Source organism: Acipenser ruthenus, chromosome 8, assembly GCF_902713425.1.
Source record: "Acipenser ruthenus chromosome 8, fAciRut3.2 maternal haplotype, whole genome shotgun sequence".
NCBI lineage: Eukaryota > Metazoa > Chordata > Actinopteri > Acipenseriformes > Acipenseridae > Acipenser > Acipenser ruthenus.
In genome coordinates, this window is record NC_081196.1 from 12,492,284 (window position 1) to 12,516,166 (window position 23,883).

At 36.6% G+C, this 23,883-nt stretch overlaps 2 protein-coding genes across 3 annotated transcripts in view; both read right to left on the reverse strand.

The window, feature by feature from the left end:
- Positions 1–3,158, reverse strand: part of LOC117405957 (CWF19-like protein 2) — a 53,200-nt gene extending 50,042 nt beyond the window's left edge. For both annotated transcript variants that reach the window (XM_059028518.1, XM_059028517.1), the window contains exon 1: positions 3,027–3,158. In XM_059028518.1, coding sequence (XP_058884501.1) covers positions 3,027–3,119 — 93 coding nt within the window. In that variant the 5' untranslated portion in view covers positions 3,120–3,158. The remainder of the gene's footprint in view (positions 1–3,026) is intronic.
- Positions 3,159–4,602: 1,444 nt separating this feature from the next.
- LOC117406004 (alkylated DNA repair protein alkB homolog 8) lies at positions 4,603–20,208 on the reverse strand. The gene is made up of 11 exons (XM_034009637.3): positions 20,031–20,208; positions 18,068–18,302; positions 16,737–16,868; positions 15,934–16,029; positions 15,463–15,567; positions 14,289–14,359; positions 8,181–8,287; positions 7,841–7,992; positions 7,131–7,396; positions 5,826–5,975; positions 4,603–5,322 (listed from the first exon to the last, which is right to left on the reverse strand). The coding sequence occupies exons 1-11, from the start codon at positions 20,157–20,159 to the stop codon at positions 4,756–4,758; spliced, it is 2,010 nt and encodes a 669-aa protein (XP_033865528.3). The 5' UTR covers positions 20,160–20,208; the 3' UTR covers positions 4,603–4,755.
- Positions 20,209–23,883: the final 3,675 nt, after the last annotated feature.

The following is a 23,883-nucleotide window of genomic DNA, read 5'->3' on the forward strand; positions in this document are numbered from 1 at the left end:
AATAGAAAGCACAGGGCCAGGGTAATAATGGATCGTTTAGTTTTATTATGAACAAACAAGCTATTCAAGCTACTGAGACATTACCACCACAATAATTTGGGGGGTCACAGCTACTGTTTATATTTCACATGCATCAGTGCTGTTTCAAATCTATACTGTAGCAACATAAACTCAATTTTTGATTGATTTTTTTGTTTGTTTTTTACTTTTAGGTATTATGTATTGTCACATGCTGTAGATTGTATTTTTTATGCCAGGCGAAATTGACTCAACTGACAAGAGAAAAAAGAAAATGAGCCCTGCTGCAAGAAGATTTCCAGTGTGTTTGCAGGAAGACTTGCTTCGCGACCACTCAGCAGATGCTGTACAGCTCAGGTGAAAAAAATCCAGTGGTTAAAGAAAAGGGCTTGTAACCAGGAGGTCCCCGGTTCAAATCCCACCTCAGCCACTGACTCATGGTGTGATCTTTCGGGTGAGACATAGTTGTAAGTGACTCTGCAGCTGATGCATATGTCACACACCCTAGTCTCTGTAAGTCACCTTGGATAAAGGCGTCTGCTAAATAAACAAATAAGAACAAATCAATAAAAAAAAATGTAACAGAAACTGATCAAAACATTGATGCTCTGTCCACACTGCAATATAACTGTAAAACATCTTCCACTACATTTGCCAAATAATAAAGGGACGAGGAACAAGATTTAACACTTTGCCACTTAATGTGATAACTTTCTTTTTACTATTCATATCTGAGCAGCTGCATTAAACTGCTCCTGACTGAGTAGGCGGATGCTGAGCGCACACAAATTGGATGTCAATCATGTGTTGTAACCCCTATTAAATCGGCACATTTCCCCAATAAGTGCCTACAGCAGCGGTTCACGTCTAACTTAAATAGCAAATCATAAACACCTGTAGTGGTCTAGTCCTGTTTCTGATTCACTATTAAAGATGAGCCCTCAGGTGCTTATTAGAGTTGCTGGGTCATATATAATTGACATCCAACTTGCATGCTCTCAGCATCCACCCACTCAGGCACAGTTTATTGCAGCTGATCAGATGCGTAAAGTAAATTGAAAATGATAAAATGGAGAGACAAAGTCACTGAAGCAATTACCAGGTGTCATAATTCAATACAGAACCTGTGTCAGTTCAAAACAGTGAGTGGATTCTTGCTATATTTGGGTGCTTCTAAAAAAAATATACGCCAAATATGTCATATCCTAATTACTGTGTAAGTTATATTTTTCAGAGCACCTGGGATCACAATTTATTATGAAGTCATTTAAACCACAGAATGTTTTCAGTCATTTGAAATCCTTGTGTTACCTTACCAGCATTAGCATCACTGTTCTTTACTAATGCTAATGAAATCAGTAATAGTCCAAAGAAGTTTCAGGAATGTTAAACTTAAAAATAATAATAATAATAATAATAATTTTACCCATTAGGTACCACTTTCATTTGTAAAAAAAATATCAGAACACAAGCTGTATTATGTAATTTTTCACAGGAAAAAATGTAAATCCTTTGTTTTAGCAACAAACAGTTGCGTCCAATTCTGAAGACAGTTGAGTTAGATGTTAAAAATGCTCCCAAACTTTCCTCAAAAGAAGACAATGGCATTTAATGGGTTAAATACCTCTGGTCCCCCATTTTCATGTGCTGAAGATCTTTTTTACAGTGTAGGCCTACAAATAATATCTGCATATTCCAATGTAAAGTACAAAAGACAAGACACAAAAGAACTTCACGGAGAAAACACTGCTAGTGAGAAATAAAAACCTTGGTTCACACAACAGTACATTCAAGTCTACATTATTTAGACAGAAAAACAAGATAACACCAATATCCTGAGCAAATGGCTACTGTTCATATGTAAAAAAAAAAAAAAAAATCTGCTTTAAACACTGCACAATATGCTTACCTTTTATTTTTTTGTTATTTAGGGAAATTCATTACTCAAATACAATGCAAGTCAAACATCGCCACCTAGTGGTTTGACACTCAGCTCACACAGTTGCAAATTGAATTTAAAACAGTTTATTTTTGGTAAAATATCTCCGTGTTTAAACTTCCTACAAGGTAAGATAGACATTACCTATATAATGTAATATTTAAATACAACAAATACTGTATTTTTTGTTTAATTTGTTTGTTTTGTTGAGGTTCATGAGATTGACAAATTAATCAATTTCATTAGGAATGGGATTTTTTTAAAAAAAAGCCTTGAATGGGAAGACAGAGAAGTCCTTTACCAGAGGTTCTCTCTGTGAACCATACACTGCACTGTGCTTTAAAGTAAAATCAGTACAGGTCAAATGATTATTATTATTATTATTTTTAATACAGACAGTGAAGAAATTATCTGACATCGTATTGACAGTATTTGTGTTACAACAACGTGAGGTACTAATGCCTATTGCTGGTGCCCACTGACCCACAATTACTTTTATTATTATTCCATTTCAAGGTTGAAAAAACTGTCATATAAGCTATAGAAGGTAGTTCCATTTTATATAATGGCTTCTATCTTTAAATTGTTTAGTCTCCTAAAATAAGGAGATTCACTTTGTTCCATCCGTCACATTTCAGGAGATTCAGAGTTCCATGCTGTAGTACATCACAAATGCTTACAGAAAACGTCTTGGCTTATTCGATTTGTTCAGTTGTACAACAGTCAATAACCATTATTAGAGTACTTAGTTGGAATAATACTGTATACTGTATTAATTAAATATACATAAGATAGACATTCATACAACTATCGGTCAGTCTAGTCTATAGGCACGGTAAGTGCTGGTTATCCCCTACAAAACAGGACGAGACGAGATGAGAGCAACATATACTAAATCAATTGTGCATCTCTACAAAATGAACTACAACTGCTAAGATAAGAAAGGAAGACAATACATGACACTACGCCTGAAGATGTAGAATAATTGAAAACAAGCTTGCCCCCCTTGCACTGAACACCCACATTCAAGACTATCTGTGCATGACCGGAGAGTCTCACAAAGCGTTACCTTTTCCACAATCTCTTCTCTCGTTTGCCTTTTAAACTCTCTTCTCTCTTCGATACTCTTCACACTTTCAAAACTGCTTCTGTACGCCGCCATGATGCTATCGGAAACTGAAGCTGCTGTGGCAAAAAAACTGTCGTGAACACAAACACAGGCAAGTATATTTACGACAATTTCTGAAATAAGGTCAAAGATGTTGGTGTTGAGGGTCTGAGAGTCGATACAGTCTAATCTACTAAGTTATAAGTATGTCAGTGTTAACGGTATCATTTTGACACTGGAGGAGTGATATTTTAAATACTCAATTAAAATGAATTTTGTATTCCTCTTTTTATTAAGCAATTGATTGAAAGTGAGCGAGTTGTGCCCATAGAATACAACAGACAAAAAGGAATGGCAGCATATATCTTTCAAATAAGTCTAATAAATAGACTAAATAAAAGCGGAATGACAGCAGTTTCTATGGAATGACAGACTTTGAATATTAGCCCGGCATTCAATGGAAAACCCTGTCTTTCACTGTCATTCCTACTAGCAGGGCCAATGTTCGAGCTTTTACTAGAAGCAGTAAAATAAAATGCACTTATATTATCGACTCAGTAATTAGAGTCTTCTTGTTTAATGGGAACAAGACACAGCCTTTTTATTTTATGTATCCTGTCTGGATAAGTCTAGAATATTTTTACAGAAGTGAGCTGGATGAAGAAGCAACCAATCAGCATGTGGTTTCATCCCTTAATTCCAGTCCTAAAGTGTGTACATCCAATCAGCAGGGTGGATTTTTATGCAGTTCTAGCTAAAAAAAAAAAAAAAAAAATCATAAGGTTCAAACCTGGTTTATTGCAGTTTATTATTTACACTGGAACACTGATGTGAGCTGTATGAGATGAGTCGATTATTAATTATTATTACTATTTTGTTTGTGTGTGTGTGTGGGGGGGGGGGGGGGGGGCTGTTAACCAAGTGCCCCACATACTTCTATCTGTTAAAGAACATCTTGATTAGTTTTAATTTATTAATGTATTTGTGTTTATTTTGAGAGGAAACAAGTATGTTTTTCTTTTTAGTCTCCAGGACCTATTCACAAAACTTTAATAACTGTTTGTTAACAAATTTCTTAAAGTCAATTTTAATTTGATTGTTTAAGAGCGGGATAGACATTTCGTCTCATTTTAAAAAGTATTGTTTAATCTAAAGACTGTTTATGAAATGTTTTTTTCCTTAACATTCAGCCCTAGTTTTCACTATAGTATTTCCAAATATCTGTTCATAAAGAATTGCTGTACAAGTACAGTATATGCAAAAAGTGCAGACTGATAAGACTGCCAGTATGGGACCAAAAAGTGGTCTTAAGTACTTAATTTATCTGAAAGAACAATATATATAATAATATCTTGAAGTCCATTATCATTTTTCTGTAGTTTTCCAGACTTTATATTCACTTTGAATCACATGAAGCCCATTTATCCTGACCCTGAAGACCTAGTGTTGCAATTGGTTTCTGGTGGGGTCCTAAATGTGAATCCAAGTCCTAATTAATCGCAATATTACAAAAAGCAACAAATACAAGATTCTTCCATGAGCTTTTCACTTGTTTATTCCTTAGGCTTTTAAAAATACATACAACATTTCATTGTTTAATACAAGTTTTTGCTTACGATTGTAAGTTGCCCTGGATAAGGGTGTCTGCTAATAAATAAATAATAATAATAATAAAGTTCAAAACATAAAATTAAACCATTTTTACACAGAATGGTTTACATTTTTCAATAATGACACACCAGTTTCCTTGATCATAGTAGTTACTGTAAATTGTGACGTTTTCAATTTTTCTACACAAGTTCTCCAACTCCCCTTCACAAAACACATGATAGAAGCGGTGGAAGACAGGTGCATTTTCAGCTGCTTTGCTGTGATCGGTGGACTCTCTTAGAGCCTCCTCTGCACTTTTGTTCTTTTCCACACTTTCTTTGAGATGCCAGGGCACAAGCAGATCTTGGGAATGGAAGGAAGTTCGGTTCATGTGAACTCGCAGCTCACACTGATTCTGTGCAACTGAAGGAGACTTCTTAAAATCTGCAGCCTCATAGCTTGAAACGGTGGAGCTTTCTGTTCTGTTACTGCTGAACTCCTGCTGGAGTGTACCAGGCATAGCCTCCTCGGGTTTGGCTTTATTTTTCTTCAAATACTTGGACTTTTGTTTCTTGTACTCCTGTTCCATTGCCCAGACATAAATAAGTGCCCTTCCTCCAGGTCGCAAGAGTCTCACAAGTTCATTAATGGCTGCAAGTCTTCTCTCCTGGAAAGATTTAACAGAATCAATCAAAAAAGTGAATTAGTCTTTCTAATTAATATATTGCTTTTTTTTAAAAAATCTATTAACTGTATGTTCGTACAGTCTTACCTTGAATACAAAATAATAGCCTAAAGGTCTTGTCACATATAACCAAAATGGTGTGCCCTGAAGACATGCTAGAGAATCAAGATGGGTTCAATTACAATTTTTTGATGTCACATCACAGCGCATTGGTTCGAAACGTTTCAGAGAATATATATACACACAACACAACCTTTAGGCTCTGTGCATGCATAACTGCAACTTTTGTAATCGTCTGGAAATACCCTATGACTCTCAAAAGTGAGTACACAGTAATATCTTATTACAACCACAAAAAGAACTGGAGAGAAAGTTGAACTTACAAAAGTATTTTTACTTTCTTTGACAGAAGGGTCATAACTTCGCTTGTTTTGCAACAGAGAGGGAACCTATTTATTATGTAGAGTCCCTACAGACTCACTCACCTCGGTTGAAAAATGGTGAATCACAGCGATGGAGATACAAGCATCACAAATACCACTCCGTAAAGGCACCAAGAGAGCATCCGACGCAAAAGCCTGAAATTTTCTTTCTCCACAAATGTCCACAAGGTTCCTGCTGCGATCACAGCCCATCTGTCAAAACAAAGAAACGGTTTTGAATCGGGTGGGGTGGGGGGGACGGACTTTACAAGCTGTCAGCTGTATTCTCATCATATAAGTACATTGTGCTCCCAGACCAAGCTTACAAAAGCAGGTTTTATGTCTCCTTGTCAAATCAAGAAATCAGGAGTTTTTGTTTGGTCCGGGTAGTCATTCATTTAGACTGACAGACATCAGATTGTATCTTGTCAAACATTTGTTCCACGTACAGAGTTTTGCTATAAAAAAAAAAAAAAATCCAGCAGTACTCTTCGTTTTCTTTCTTGTGCTACAGTGTAGTGCGTGAAAAAATATTTGAATGCAGATACACCTTGACGGGCCATCTGCGGTTTGCTTTATTATCCAAGGTCCACTTACAATGAAAATTATTGCCATTACCATTTTCCTGGGTAGTTAAATGTCTCATCCTGCAGTCAAAATTCCAGCTAAGGTTAAGTCTTTGAAGTACAGCTACCAAAGTTGTTCCAGTAAATCATACTTACTATGAAGTCTCACATTTTCCCATGCAAGGGATGCATACAAGAGATGATTTTATATATGGCATTCGTTTGAAGCTACTAATGAACTAAACGTACTGATTAATCCTTCCAGATATTTCAATGCTGCAGCTAACCCTTCATTCTAGTTCATGAGGTCACAAAGGCGCTGATAACATGGAAGCGAGTTTCTTCAGGAGTTTTCACAAGAACTCAAGACTCCCAGAAGCCTCACACTTTGGCTCTGCTTCTCGGTAACCAATCGCTGCTTTCCCAATAACTTACATGTTTCTGTGACTTGAAAAAGAATGTAGAAGTGCAGTATTGGAATACACCATAATGTAACCATTAACCTGTCCCTCTGCAACACACTGCCCCCAGTGGATATAATAACTACTGCATTTTTCTAGGCGTTATTCTATCCTGATGTATTGACTGCAGAGGGACAGGTTAATACTTACCCTCTGGTGTACCAGCTGTACTTAGAGATGAATGGGCTAAACTTTATAAAAATAAAAACAAAGTATCAAAAGGTTAACAATAATGGGGTTGAATGAAGTTATACTTATAAGAGGTAAGGGAATTCAATTTGGGATTTTATGCACACACCCCAAGTCCCTCTGAGTCAAGTGAGCAGTTGAGTGTTACTCACCATGCACAGCTCCTGGTTGACCCCCAGGTATTTGCCATTGCCACAGCCTATATCAGCTACTACGGACGCTCTGGGTAGAGACTTCAGGAACTCCACCACCTTTGGCCAGGGTGAATGCCTAGTGTTGCTGAAATGATCGGCAATTTGCTCATAGACTTTGTGTACAAACTTCCGCTCCAGACGAGAAGCATCTCCATCACTCTGAGGCACGGAGGGGGCGCAGTCCTGATTTTTGGAGCCCTGGCTGTCACAAACAGATGGGTAAGCTGTCAAGGCACAAAACAAATGTAAGTCCCCACCTAAAACACACACACATACACATTGGTGATTGGGATGTGAGATATATGTAGCTCACCTAGACTTCCCTAGAAACCTTGCAAAATGTTGTCACTCGTTCTTTTTAAAGGTACAATAATCCAAAAGGACAAAACCTGTTTACTCCTTTTGTATGAGCCACTGGAGAAAAAGGCAACTGAGGACAGCCTAGTTCAGTGTACTGAGGACAGTAAGTATTGTAGTCTATTCATATAAGCCACTGTTTCAAATGTGTGAGCCAACAAATTGACTGGCAAGTTGTTTCAACAAGTTGTTAAGCCAGGTAACATCCACAAGTGTTCTTGTTCAGTTACTCTCCTAGTCTTATCAGTTGATGAAACCTACTGTAGCTGTAGTATTTTGAATTTTGGCAATTCCCCAAGTACAGTACCTACCACAATCACACGGTGTCCTCCTCACTTTCCTAAACGTAAAAGAAGTTCTCGTCTCTCTCTTGTTTATTGTCAAATCCCCAATATCACTGCTTACAGTTCCGGGCTCGTCTGCCTCTGAAGCAGGAACGACGTCAAACTTTCTTGGCGTGATGCTATAAACAAAAAACAAAACTCTAATATTAAGCCACAATAAAGACATACCACCTCCAACCAGTTGAAATACACCTTCTAAACCTTTTCAGATTGACTTGCAAGCATCCTACTGAAATTGTAATGTGTGCTACCAATTTTACAGTGCCAGTGTGCAAGGCGTCGCCATGTATCTGGGTAATGTTCTTACCCGTGAGTCCAGAGGTAGCGTGACTCTCCTGTCATCACCAGCAGGCTTCTGCGAGGCAGCATCACAGCTACGCTACGGCCATCTGGGTGTTTAAAATCCATAACGGTCTGTGAAAATGGGCAGAAGGTTTACATTTCAGCAGGTAGTAATGACTTGCACTATAAGGCGGCTGTAGTGATCTCTAGTGCAGCATAGGAGTGTTGGATTATGTTACATTTCAACTTTAGGTTTGAAGACGTTTCAGCTTTAACATATTGGGAATCTCAGTAACCAATCAGAAACATTATGGTGAGAAGCCTGCCAGATTGCTGTTACTGTTTTACGAATGACTACAACATCTTAAAGAGCTAATTAGTATGGGTATGAAACTGAAAACAGCTCAAGAAAAGTGATTCTAAACTCCACATACTGTAAATATGAATATGTTATAAGATAACTGACATTTTAATCCCCTACCAAGTTGCTCTATACAAGGGTGCAGAAAATTGATATTTGACTGTTCCTTTAAGACAAATGAAATGATCTTTAAAATATTAATAGCACCAAGAGAAAAAAAAATTGCAATACAAGCGAAGCAACTGAAAGGGAGGTATTTTAGGTCACAGTATGAAAAAACATCTCTGGTCATTTTTAATACTATGCTTGGATAAATCCTCAGGTAACATTTACAAATTTATAAGTGAACACGTTCTTTTGTCTCACACACAGACATATTTCCCAAAGCAACACAGAAATCTTTAACTAAACCCTACACTCAAATACAACGTATCTCCAATGAAACCTCACAGGAGCATTTCAAGTTGTCAAAATGGAAGATTAAGGCATCTTCTCTTTTTTTGATTCACTAAGGACTCGCAATCAATAAAGCTGCTCTGCCGTGGCCAAATCAATGGAGCTCATGACAGCTTCACTTCGCAGGAGCTCTTTCCAATTACTCTTCTCGCTTTTACCTTTTTTTCTTTATTTTCCAAGGTGGCAGAGTCAATAAAGATCAGATTTCCAGTGAGGCTATGGTGACAGAGGCCAACACTTGAGATTAAAATGGTTGTATGCCTTTTCTCAGCATCAATATTGTAATGGCACTTTTTTTGAACTCAAGAAAAGTAGATGCACATTTCAGCAAATGCCTTCAACACAGAGCTTTACTTCAGAATTTTGGCTTTGATTATTTGAATTTGTGGTGAAATAGAAAAAACAGAAAGGAAAACTAGAAAGCCTATGTTTTAAATACTTTATTTTAAATACTGTATCTTAAGGATGAGTAAGAGTACTTCTATACAATCATTATTCGACTACTTTGATAAATACACATTACTGAATTAATTCTGTAATACATTACTTTTGATTATTCAATGAATAAATTAGTGGAGAATGGTGAATTTATGGTTATCAGAATCCGTTTCATAGTTAAGCCTACATAAAATTCAGTAAAGCACGCTGCGGCAGGGCGGCTGAGTGGTGACATGCCTAGACCAGGAAGCTGACAGACACAGGACTGCATGTTGATGTGCTGGTGCGCGTATTTATTCAAATGACAAAAATAAATCAAAAGGTAGTACAAAAAAAAACTGCTCACAGAGCCACAATAAAAGCTTTAACAAAACAAAATATTCTGACACCCCAAACAAGTACTGTGCTTCCTGCACGCGTAACAATTTTTTTTCGTCTTACTTTCGTTTACTCTCGTCGCTATCGCTCTCACGTACCTCCTCTCTGTACACCCCCAGACTAGCAAAAGCTGTCGGTTTTTATACATGTGATCATCTCCAGATTAGTAATAAATTAATCAATCAATCTGGAGAGGGTCACATTCTACACAAGAGTTTTTATACCTGCGTGGTCGACAGCCAATATGTTAATAATTAGTTCGCTGCCGACCACGCATTCTCACAAGATGTCTGGCAGAGCCGAGCTGCTACCATTGCCCCTGCCAGACCACATTTAAACTAAGCACTATATATATTTTTTTAAATCACCCGTGCTACATGACCCCAAACAATAATAACCCATTCTTTTAAATAATACTGCAATAACATCACAATACATTTATCAGAAGGGCTTTGCCCTGCCCCCTATTTACGTGCAGGGCTCTTCCCTGCCACACACCAGCTAAATATTTCTTGACTCTGTGCTATGAGGCTGCCTATTGAAATTGATAAAAAATATTATTTTTTAAATCTCTGTTCTAATTGCTGGATGCGGTCAATGTCGAAATTAGCAAAGTCCATCACTAATCACAGCTAAAGGCACTGCTGCTCTTCTCGAAGTAATAAATACCAGCTCCAGCCTTAGAGGGACAGTCCCTAAATTAATAATAATAAAAAAAACTCCATACACTTTATTGACTTACCTTTGCTTATCAAGTGTGCAGTTAGAATTCACATGTCCAATCTTTTGCTTAAAACGGTCTCTTAAAGAACAACTTGATATGGGCATGAAATATAACATCTTTAAGGTATTGTTCTTGTTAAATTGTATACTTTTCAGTTTCAGTCATCACACAAAAAGAAGTTAAAGATTTTGAAACCCTAATAAATAGTTAAACCGCAAAACTAAGAACCCCAGTTTAACACAAAAGTTGATCTGTGGTTTCATAGCCATATGCTGATTCCCCTAATACATCGTGCTTGAGCTTTGAGATCTTCCACTGCCAATTCCCAGTTTGAAACCTGAACTGGCTCTTAACAATACCTCTCTGTGTGCTGCCACAGAAAAAAAACATGCTTTGTCTAAAGTCTTTCTGAAAGGCCACATTGTTCCCATAAACCTGTCCCACTGCAACAATGTGCCTCTAGCGGACATAATTAAGAAATCCATTTGGAGCAGTGTTGCAGGGAGCCATTTTAATGGTTACACTCTGGAGTACCAGATGTACTATACCTGGAGGGTAGACATGATTCGGAGAGATGCACTTAGGCAACAGGGGTTTTAGAAAGTAACCAGGATCTGACGGCTGACAGAGAAAATGATACAAAGTAAATCTAAACAACAACAAGAATGCATTGAGTAAGATAACTGATATTTCACACCAGTTGAAGTTACTCTTTAAGTTATAACATTTTAAAGCAGCCCTCTCTCACACATGTTAGTAAGCAGTTCAGCACAGAGAGCAAAGCAGACTCAAGCACCTGGTGCGTTAGACAAGTGGGTAGAAAACTAGACATTCTGCGTGGCACACCACAGTGTTTTAGTTTCAGTCTAAAGTTAAATTGAAACTGGTATCTTGGATAATGAAAGTAGTGCATTTGCCCGGGCAGATGGAAACATTAGGGCCACAAGAAGGGAGAAGTGTGTGATCATGGGAGAACCACGTATCTTATAAATATGTCCCTAATGGAAATGCAGCTTCCTGATGACTGAAAATGTTGATTTTGTGAATAGCTGTTACCAGTGTTGAGGTTACTTGAACCCCTGATTACAAATCAATTGGATTCTATTGCACAGCAAAGCTTTCGAATCAATTAGCTAGAAATCCCATCTCAGGACCTCTTGATTTTTTAAAGGCTGTTTCAAGCCTAGAACAGGCTCCCTCGCGACCCACGGCAAAGAAACCCACCTTGTCCTTTTCATGCAAGCTTTTACTCTCCTCTCCTTGAGTTTAGTACCTTTATAACTGAATCAATGGCCAGTTCATAAAATGTTCAGAAAGAATTCTTACTCCACATAAAATCCCTGTCCTGTCATCAACTGTGCAACAAATGATATGTTCCACATCAACAGCTGTCAAATAATTACAAAGAAGATTAACAAAGCTGGGCCCTCTTGAACACTTGCTTCATAGTCTTTCTAAGAATTGTGTGCAGAGGTGACATTATTAAGACTTTTTATGTAAATGGTTGTTTGTAATTTTAAACATGCAACAAGTATAAAACTAAACAGATATTAATACCTGAAGGTACACACCAGTAGGTATGTGTTTAACTTACAACTACTGGATAGACCCTTCACAAATCTCCAGTTATCTTGGTGTGTTCTGATTGTTTAAATACAGTTTATTCATGAAACTATTCTCAACTGTTAGTTTTTAAATAAACTGCTAGAACTAAAATAGCATGAAGCTACAGTAGATAAACAGTAGGTAAACTTCTGATGATAATCCAAGGCCTCTTCTCTCTGGAAATATCATACACATTAAAACACAACAAACTGAAAGGAAAAGAGTCCGTTACTGTGGCTAACAGCACAGGGAGTGCAATTATTGAAGATATCCTGGAAAAAGCCAAAGGAACTGGTGGGAATAGCTACAAATGAACACACTTCTTCCCCTGTAGCCACCTTCTACAATTTAAAAAAGTTAACAGATTTTAGCCCTGTGTGTATTAAATGGTCCTTGTTCAATTCAAACAAGTTCTCTGTGAAGCATAATAATAAACTAACAGCCCAGTGCATTAGGTGCCTCTGGGAAGCTATTGTTTTAGAACATTGTTATATATTGATCTGATTCTTGAAATAAACACATCTCCCCCGTGGAGTGCAATGAATTTCAGAGAAGCATTATTGATTGATCTAAAAAACTACTGCATTAGTTCCAACAACCCTATCTCTACAACTGCATCTGCTTTAACGCCCTTAAGAATTAATCAGGCTGCAACAGTGGTAGAATATGAATTCAAATTTTATATCCCCTAAACTCTACAGAGTTCCAGAAGTTGCCCTGCTAAAACATATGCATTCTAAAATAGATACACAGATAGGGAACTTGACATGGTAAACTTATGCGCGCAGATATAAATGCTAAATGGGCCACTCCCTTTGATATCAAAGTTTTGGTCAGTGTTAAAAAGCTATATAAATTCTTAAATTCTTATTTTAAAAAGTTTGAATTGTTTTACTTTTATAAAACATGCATTCAAAAGCCTAACAATAAATGGAGAACTTCATTTCTTGTGACTTACCGTCTCAAGCGAGCCTCCAATCCTGCCTACATTTCATTCTATTTGTTCACAAATGAAAAACTACAAACATAGTACAAAAGGAGGTCTTATTACATTTTTTGGCTGATCATCACAACTGCTGCAATAATACCAGCCACATTATGAAAATATAAATAATCTAATCCTTTAATACAGAAAAAGCAAGTCACCCAAATGAACCAGACAAGCTGTCACGCTAATCCAAACATTTCTCTCGCTGGAACCAAACATTACACATTATCACAAACCATTTCAAAGCAATTTAAAAAATAAAGCCTATCAAATGATGAATGACTGGCTTTGGGCTCTACTGTACTGGTATGATGCTGTCACATTGTTACACCAACAGATGAGCACAAATAACCAAGAATACACTTTTCTGTTTGGTGCTACAATGAATTAGCCCAAACATGTGTCCACTTGACTTTGTATCTTATGGCTTTACCTCTTTGGTATGCCCCTATAGCTCAGGCACCTGTACCTTCCAGATGCTGTGAACTACCAAAAATTCAAAACAGGCTTGTTTCTACAGGTCAGACCCTCAGAAGAAACCCTTTCTGGGTTTGGGGTCAAAGAAACAAACTTTCTGGTTTCTCAGAGAACAGATCGATAACACTTCTGATTGAGAGCACTTCAGTTCTTATTGGCAAAGAGGTTTAATCCCTGGTTCAAACGAGAGAAGCCTATTAGGTCACAGGTCAAAGTGACGAGTTACCATGCTTAACTTGATTGAACTGTTTTCTTCAATACTGCAAACCACAATCAATATCACATCATTACAGGTGGAATTAAAACGCTGGATGCAACACGCTCAATGATCATTTACTGGGTTTAGAACTCTTTACACTATAAGGAAAAACCCTTCTTCTATAAAATTGCATGCCATGACACACCAATCAATGAATACTGCTGTGAGTTCTGAAGAAGTTCAGTATATAGTAATGATAAGCTCATCAACAGTCAAGCAAGGAAATCAAATGTTTATTTTGAATGAACAGCGCAGAAGTTTCCACACATAGCAGTTTAGCTCTTTCCATGTTGTACTGTCAGTTTAATAAGTCACAGCTAAAGTTATTTATGTACATCATTTATCTTCAATACAGGTCACAAATCAGAGGCTCAAACTGCACTTCCATGGGAGTCTTATTGCCAGTCCTGCAATTAGCATGCCATTTAAACAATGCTTAACAATTACCTTTGCTCCAAGGCTCAAGGAGATTATTGTGTCTTCAAATGGAGAATGGGTATCAACATGGGGAGGGATCCCTGTCAAAAAAATAAAATGAAACTGTGTATTAGGGCTGGGTCCGTGGCTTTTGTAACCACTGATGGATTTTTTTATTTATTTATTTTTTAAAACAATGCACCATATAAAATGAATAGCAGTATTCAGTCCATTAGAAACTGGGCATAATAACATACAGTTAGTGAATGGCTGAAAACTACTATAATGATTACATGACATCAGATTATGAACAGATGGATTGATGCACTCTGCCTTTAAATATATATTGTGTGCTGTGTATCAATATGAAGTTGTAAACAGAAGGAAGTGCCTATTTAAAACCATGCTGGTACTTTCTCTGTATTCTCAGTACCCTTCTGTGCTTTTCACCTAGCCTGGATTTGAATCTGGTGTGAAGGTAGACAAACTTGATTTAAAACTGTACTTTAATATACAGTGTACAACTCATTTCTCCTCATTTTTGTGCATCTTTTCTAATTGTGTGGTTTTTTGGTTTTTTTTTTACTAATTATGTTTGATAACGACATTGTAATGTTATTGCAAACATTACATGAATAATAAAAATAATACTTTAAACACCATAGTTGATTAATTATTTTGCTAACTGCACACCTGAGAATCTATACCCTGATTAAAGTAGATAGAAAGAAAAACCTGCTGCAGTATTTAAGAACATTTACAGTACTAACTCATTTTTATATTATTTTATGTGGTCGTTTTAAACAGATCAAAAGATTTAAGGGCCAAAATTGGACTGAATTATATCCTACTGCATACTATACTGAAATAGTGGTACACTACACAGGTAAGATTTTAATCTGAGATTGGGGATTATATACTTTTCCTATATGTTATCAATTTCACATGCAGCTTCACTGCAGGTAACATGAAGCCATAAAATTAAATTACCTAAATTCCCAATATAAATATATTGAATAGGTCTTTATATGTGTACAATACTTTCTATAGTTAAACAGTTGAATCACTGAATTGTCATGGAATTGCTAGCAATATTGCCAACAATAAATTGACAAGTGCAGATTAGAATAATTGCTAGCAATAATCACCTGGTGCAAACCCACCCTAATGCATCAATAAGAAACACTAAAACCCCTTGCCATACCTTGTCCAGGTTCATACTGGTTTACTGTCAGCTGGTCAGGTTTGATGTTTACATATCCCTTCTCCAGGCATCTCTCCAGCACTTCCTCACAGATTTCAGGCAGGCCTGTTAAAAAGCAAATATTTTAAAGCAAATGACTGGTAGATTTAGGACAATGAATCACAATTCAAAAAAACTCCCAGCTGCCTGTGTTCTCATTTCACCCACCAGTTACAAGGTGAATTACTCTCCTTGATGACTTAAAGATGGTGCTCACATTAAGAACACTGATTCAACGCAAGAAGAATTACTTGAAAATGAGCAAACCTGCACAAGTTGGCATACATAGGATTTGACATACAACCCAAATATCAGAACCCCTAAATATAACCCATAAAGACTGGTTAACATCATGCAAAGGGTTCAGAAGGCTACGTGATTTTAAAATCCAAAGCAAAAACACTTTTAGACATAAACTAATATGCCACATACCTCCTGGTAGAGGGCTGTCCTTGTCTACATCGTTATTATCATATCGGAATTCATAGCCATAGTGTTTCACTCGCCGATGTTTTAAAGTCTTTTGGGCTGCAATGAAAAGGGAAAGAAGCATTTATATCTGTGAAACCCACAATCCACACATACCTCTCGCGATAATTGATAATTGTAGTTAGTTATTGAATAATATCTTTTATAGTTAATATTATTCGAATATTACTAACCTATACTTACCAAGCATATTTCTTGCTATTGATATGTTGTTTTTTTTTTTAATGTATGTAAAAAGGGCCAGAATTACATACTAGAAGATTAAAATGTGTTACAGTCTCACTCCTTCACTTCCAGTCCCCGTCTCATTCTGGGAGAACACAGGAGTGAGACTTTAACACTCTGAGCACAAGCAACACTTTCAACTTTAAAATCTATACTGTGGCACTGTACTTGAAAAATCTCAAAAGAAAAAAACAAAAGCAAACACCAATCTAGCACAACTATGCGGGGACCAGTACAGGTCCTTTTTTCCTTCGTGCTTTAAGGATAATGCTAGACTTACACTTTCTGCAATTATACCTGTTCCACATGTATTATCATATTAAAAGGCCCCTAAACTTTGGCTATACTGGTATAACTTAAATGAAGGGGCATTTTCAACACAACCTAATAAGGTAAAGTGGGAAATATAGGCAAGTGCTCTGAAAGTTAAGAAAATTGACTTAAGCCTTCATTACACTTTATCCTGGTACAATATGTAAGTATATCGGACCCAGTGAGTTTTCTTCTTTTTTTCTACTCACCACTTTCACTGCTCATGTCAGAACCCCAATCAATACTTGACAGTAGTTGCTGCTCCTCCTCAGACGATACAAACTCCTCCACAACTCGGAGACCTGCAGGCAGCTTCTGGCATGCGCTGTCTTTACAATCAACTGCAGGAAGATGTGCATTAAACAGTTTGGCATCACAGATTGTTTTTCATTGTTCACCTTGTAAAAAGCTGTAACAACCAGAACCTTGGCTCAACTTCAGGTTTGGTTAGGTGACAGCACCATCTGGTGATCAAAAGCGGTATTTTCTATATACTATAAATGTACAAAAAGTGTTGCTGGTTTTCAGGGACCACTATAGAAAATGTGTTGTTTGAAACTGGTCATAATAAAATGTATTGAGGAGGTATAAATATTTCTGTCTGGTTGAAGAGAGTTGGGAACCATTTGTTTTTACCATTTGTTTTATATGACACACTGTGAATGCTTATAAAGATGTACATTGTGTAACTGGGTTGTGTATTATTATTATTGTATTATTTATTTCTTAGCAGGCGCCCTTATCCAGGGCGGCTTACAGTTGTAAACAAAAATACATTTCAAGAATCACAGTACAAGTAATAATACAATTAAGAGCAAGATAAAAATACAATGACTTTGGTTCTAGCAAGTACAAGTATATGACAAAATACAATTCAATAACGGAGCAGATAACCGTGTCAGTGATAGTTACATCAGGATATAATTAAATACAAAATACTACAGATTAAATAATTAGTGTAATTTTCAGCATCACAGCAGACCCTATACTTTTGTGAGGAGGACCCTATACTTTTGTGAGGAGGATGCCCTATTGACCCTCTTAACTTCTAAAATAGCCCTTTGGAAAAAAAAATCCATTTTCAGCAAGAATGCACATATGGGGAATACTAATATAAGAAGTAAGTGCATTTTTGCTAAAAACACTACAGCATAAAGGTAGGTTATATGGTCACCAGGAGACATGGTTTTAAAGTATATTATTCTGAAACAACTGAATCGTTTGTCGTACTAACAGAATCCTGACATGAATTCTGTAATATGTATATATTTATATAAAAGTTGCATCTCCCTGTTTTAAGACAGCAGATCCAACAGACTTTTACTGATCATCTCGCAGGATTTTCTGATGTTTCATGAGGCCCAGTTAAGAGACTGTAATCACAGAGGAATAGGCATGTCCTTGAACATGCAGACAAAGTTCACATTAGTTACATTATATGTAGCATTTGTCCAAACAATGTCCAAATGAAAAGAATATGGGTCGTCATGTTTTTCAGCCTACCCTTTTTATTATTTTCATTTAACAAAATAAAGTTTACCTTTCTCCACAAAGTTTAAATACAAGGTGATTGTCTGGTCTTCAGTTTGGAGTTGGAAGCCATTGATGGTTGTGTGGGCCATCAGGGCTTCCTCTGTCGATCCAAATGTCACAAATGCGTAAGGTTTGTTAGGGGGCATCAGCAGTGCAGCCACTGAGCCGCACTTCATCAGCACCTCCAGGAGCTGCTGTCTGCTCACGCCGTTGCCAAGGCCTCCATTTGCTACAACTAGGCTCTGAAACAAGTGTTACAAAACATATACTTTTTTAATTTTGAGAACAAGGAAGGAGCACACTCAAGCATTGTGATGTGTTAAGTTTAGCACACACCCTATAACAATGAAAAATGGCAGTATGTCACCTGTTTTGACAAGGTGACTGACAAGCTCCCCCAAAGTTGTTTTCTCTTTTTACAACCTGACAAATGGTTTTAATTTAAAAGGATTTCTTATCCTAATATAATTGGTGTCCGAAGTTCAACCGCCATATTTTTTTTTTCTTTTCTCGAGAAGTACATTTAAATATAATTAAGACTTGTCATACTATTTGAATTGTAAATGAAGTATATAGACTAGATAGACAACTCCCTGGACTAAGATGAAAACCGGCTCTTTGCTATTCAATACCTTGACTGCAAATATGTGTGATGCGAGAAGTTTAGCCATTACTATGACTAAACTTTGCAACAAGTGCAATGGTTGACACCATTACTTTTCTGAAAGAAAAACAAGAGACAATTTAACTGCAACAACCTGAACACAAGTTGCTTCTTGTTAATGTTATTATATTTTATTTCCTTTCAGAATAAAATACATTACATGTTTTGCAACCATTATGCGTTTTTTTTTTTTTTCCTGGAATAAATATTAAGAGACACCTCCCCGGTCAGAAGAATGATTATGTGGGGGGAAAAAAAAAAAATGACAGTTGGGTGTTTGACCCCACAGCCCTGAAAAAAATCTGGACATGCTGGAGCAATGTAATGTAAGTTCCAGTCATATATATATATATATATATATATATATATATATATATATATATATATATATATACACACACACACATACAGTATATTACTGTTCATGTGTAAAATCGGTAGAGATTCCCGCGCTCAGCAGTCAATCTATAAAATAACTAAAGAGATGATAGTTAATGCTACAATATTTGAGGTCAATTTGGAAATAAAGTAACATCAGGGAGCTTAATGGTCAAAAAAAGATTTCTGTAAGATATGTTATCTACATGGGTAAATTACCTTAAGTACTTTCCCGATTTTATTTTAAATCAAAATTTAAGACAAACATAAAGTACGGTATTAATGACATCTCTTCAGCAACACTCATGCCTCTAGTAAGTGTGATTTAGTATTATTCAGTTGAACTCATTTTGAAAAAAAAAAAGCATAACTTAAGGACACGTAGGTTTTGCATTTCAGTGAGAATGTAGGCTGCTACGTCATTTTGCCGGCAAAAACATTATATTGCATTGTGAATTGTTGACAGACAGTATTCATGGGTGCAAGTAAGAGATCGTTTACTACCATCTCTTTAGTTATTTTATAGATTGACCGCTTAGCTGATAAATCTACACATTTACCGGTTAGTCTATAGATTTACCGATTTTTGCACATCGTATTGATGTGCATGTCACGTAAATAAACTGCTGTCCACTAATATATATACATATACATCTCTCTCTCTCTCTCTATATATATATATATATATATATATATATATATATATATATATATATATATATATATATATATATATACACACACACACACACACACATTTTCTAATCACCATATAGGACATTTAAAAATACAGAACTCATCGCCGATAAAAATAATCAAAAAGGCCAATAATTTGTTTTAAACTTTCAACCCAGCCTGATACAGCCTACTGAATTAAACGGTGTTTTTACGAAATGTTACAACTATTAAGCATAGCCGATGCTGGTACCTGTGTCGGGTGTGATACAGTTTCAATGCCTTCATGTCTCAGTAAAGTACGACTCGCTTTCATTTGTTTCCTAAACAGTTTTCTCTCCTCCTTTTTCAGTTTCACGTTTCCTTGACAGCTTGCCTCCATGGTACCACAAATAATTCAATACCCGCAGGAAACTATAACCAAGTACTTTAGTTCCTAGCGAAAAGAAGTGCTCTCAAAGATTCTCATTGATTTTCACAGGATCGTTGTATTTTTTTCAATAACTGCTTTATTAACAATTTAAAGCATGCATTCCTACGTACAACATAAAACAGATTTTTGTTTGTTTCATCCCAATGTAGTTTTAAACTGTTCTTTTAAATGTAATTAGTGACTATCAACAACGCAGAGAGTTTACCAGTCGTATAAGGGCGCAGAAGTCACAATGTAGTTTTTTCTAACTTCATACAAGAGGTTAAAGGAACGGCCCACTTTGACTGCTGTACACCGCACTGCTGTTAATTGCCCCTACACAGTACAGCTTTATTGATAAGTCACAAATTAGATGGAAAGCTTAATATATTTGACTTTATAGTGGGTAATATTAATTTTCAGGTAATACATTTCTAATTTACCTTTATCCTTTAACTGCATTAAACACTCAGGTGGTACTCAAACGAATGCTACGTTTTACATGTTTATGTTTATACTCTATTTACAGTTTTTCTCAATTGCTAAAGCAAAATTCTTGAAACTATTAGCACAATTCTCAAAACAGTGAATACAAACACTGAAACTGGCTCCTCGTTTGCAAAACTACCAACACATGTCTCTGGTTAACACACACAATGCAAAATTCTAAACCATATGTATGGTTCACTAAATGCAATTCCATCACTTTAATACAAGTTTCATAAATGAGTCTTGTTTTTGAAAACACATACATCTCTATGCTGTTGCTCACAATTAATGCTCATTACTTTAAAAAAGCATTCCACACATGGAAATGCACATTTCACAATTTATCAATCTATAATCAAATGTCACTCAAGCATAAAAAGTTGATGTTAACCCCAAAATAAATCACAAATGTGGAGCAGGCAGGAGAAGGTGGGCAAGCTGGTGGACGTGGTCGTGGACATGAACAGAGGGGTGATCATGGTCGTCGTTGTGGTATTCCACACAGGAGACAGCCAGCCCGGGTGAGACCACAGCGTATTGCTGTAACAAATGAATGAAATCCGAACAACAATTGCGGGCCATGCCATCAGCTGCAGGATGGCAATGAGGGAAGCAGGGCTGGCAGTCCATCCAAATCTGCGACGATCAACAGCTGCATCTATAATTTGTGCGTTTTGAACTGAGAATAGGTATGTGGGAATAGCAGTACTTTATGTAACCTATTTTATTTATAGAGTTTGCAGCTTGCATGCCAACGCAGCTCCCTACTTTGTTTTACACAGTAAATATGCATGTGGATTGTATATTAGCATATCAATATTCAAATGTATTTGTCATTTTTTTTAGGATTGAAAGAAGAGCTGCCCATGGCGGACGTAGTCATCTCCTGACACCAGAACAAGAACTGGCCATTGTAGATCTGATCTGTGCCAACAATGGCATCCGCCTTTGTGAGATACAAAGCTGCATAGTTGCACATGAGGATGTTTTTTATGGTGAGAACAGCATACGTGTGTCAACCATTGACCGCATCCTCAAGAGGCACAATGTGAGCATGAAGGCTATCTACAGAGTTCGATTTGAAAGGAATAGTGAAAGAGTGAAGGGAGAACATCCGCTACGACATAGATGAAATGATGTGGCCAAACATATCGGGCGGCTCAGTGACACAGAATGAAAATATAATTGTAATACCAGACATTGATCATACAAGTTTATAATCTTTTTAATTATTAAAAAGTTGTATTTTATTTTAGTTGAAACTATATAAACCTAAACATTATTGTTGTCAGTATTAGGTTTTGTAAGATGTATGAATAAATTTGACATGTTTGCTTCATTTTGCAATTGTATTTGATGTTTTGCAAATCGGGCAGCTATTTTGGTGTTTGTGTTAACTGTTTTGAGAATTGTGCTAATAGTATCAGTAACTGTGCTTTAGCGATTGAGAAAAACTGTAAATAACCAGCGATCAAAGTTCTTTATTAGTAAATGTATTTTTTAAGTTTGTGTTATTTTTAACTCAGGGGCATTACGGCTCAAGGTTAGCCAACAAGGATATTATGTAAAGAGGAATCCTCTCAGGAATACTCATCCACCTGTTCCCTGGTCCCATGACCTTGCTACATGTGCATTTTCATTGTGGCTGTGATATTTTGGATTACTTCCCAGGCATCCTCTCCCAGCTCTTTTATCCGGTCACACTGATGAACTAGCTTTTCTACTTAAAGAGATACCTGCTAAATCAAATGTAACACTGGGAATTCCTATGTTCTGTATCAGGTACTGTACATGTCCAATTACTGTATTAAGTTTGATGACATGCTTTAGTCACATGCACCCACCAATCATAGTGCTTATGCCACTGTTTAAAGAAGGTAATAGGAATATCTGTTTTCCCATAGTATGTGATCTTAATCAGCATTTACTTTATGACTGTTTTTGCTCTCATGATACTAGTCAGGTTTAATAAAGGGGAATGATAAACAAGACCAACCTGCTTAGACTGCATTTATAGATCCCTTGATCTGTCCCTCCTAGCATGCACTAGACTTGCCTGACCTAAGCACCACGCTACTGGATCCTCAGCTAATGCACCAACCTTGCACTGTTGCACTAATAATATGTCTTTGTAGATATAACTTGCTGTAATCCTTACTTGCTGCATTCTAGTTCATATTGCACTTCTTGTAAACTATTCCTGTAAACTATGCGATTTCCGACTCCGTCACCAGTTTTCTGATACAAAGCCCATCTCTTCAATTTATTTGATTATCCATCACAGCCTGCGGTTTTGTTTTGGGTTTTTTTCTGCTCACATGCCAAATCAGTCTGTTTTTATTGTGCAGTTACACAGCACAATCCTCCAGTTTCACCTCACGAAAATGCAGCAAAAATAATGTAAATGAGACAAGCTACGGTAATGTAAAACAGTTCATCATTAAACAGTTTTAGATACTGTGATGTATTTTTTGAAATCTGTGATCTTTAGTCACTTTTGTGCTTTTTCATTTGCAAGTGAACTATGACATTACGACCTTATCGAACACTATATTCTGCAATTTTGAATACTGACTTTGGATACTGTTTTAATTCTGGAAACTGTGTTGTTGTTGTTTTTAATCTTTTGCTAAATTGCATTACCTTTTAGGTTGGATGCATTTCTGTGCATGGGTAACATTTGATTTCATTTTGCGGTTGGGTCGTTAATTGGAAATTTTACATACTGCTACAATACGTACCAGATTTTAAAGTGTGTACTGTATTACAGTCCACGTGTCGTCTCTTTTGGCAAGTGATATTTTCAGAATCATACCGTTCTGAATTAAAATACTTCTTCTGTTGAAAATATAGTACTGTACCAACAAAACCAACTACAGTACATCAAAATGGAAGCCTACTTATTTTAAAACACAGTCCTTTCAGCTATGTATTTTTGACATTGTATCTTTTTTGTGTTCCCTGAAAAACGGACAAGGGTTGGAACGGGCTAGAATGAAATAATCAGATATGTGTCACTCGCGTGTGAGTGCTTACTGTAGTATGCAATGTCAGGGAGTGTAAAGTATTCATTAAAAAAAAAAGTCTTTCAATAACCTTCCATCAACAAACTGGAAAAATCTAATATATGGCGGCACACTTTCGTCTCTTCTATTCGGGCCTCAAGAGGATCAATTAAAGTGTGTTCGTCGTCTAAATTCTTATC

Coding starts and splice junctions, on each gene's coding strand:
- LOC117406004 (XM_034009637.3), bottom strand. CDS start 20,159: ATGGAGGCAAGCTGTCAAGGAAACGTGAAACTGAAAAAGGAGGAGAGA. Junction 7,397..7,840: donor GAGGACACCGTGTGATTGTG/GTAGGTACTGTA, acceptor GTGCCTTGACAG/CTTACCCATCTGTTTGTGAC. Junction 5,976..7,130: donor TCAACCAGGAGCTGTGCATG/GTGAGTAACACT, acceptor TTGTTTTGACAG/ATGGGCTGTGATCGCAGCAG.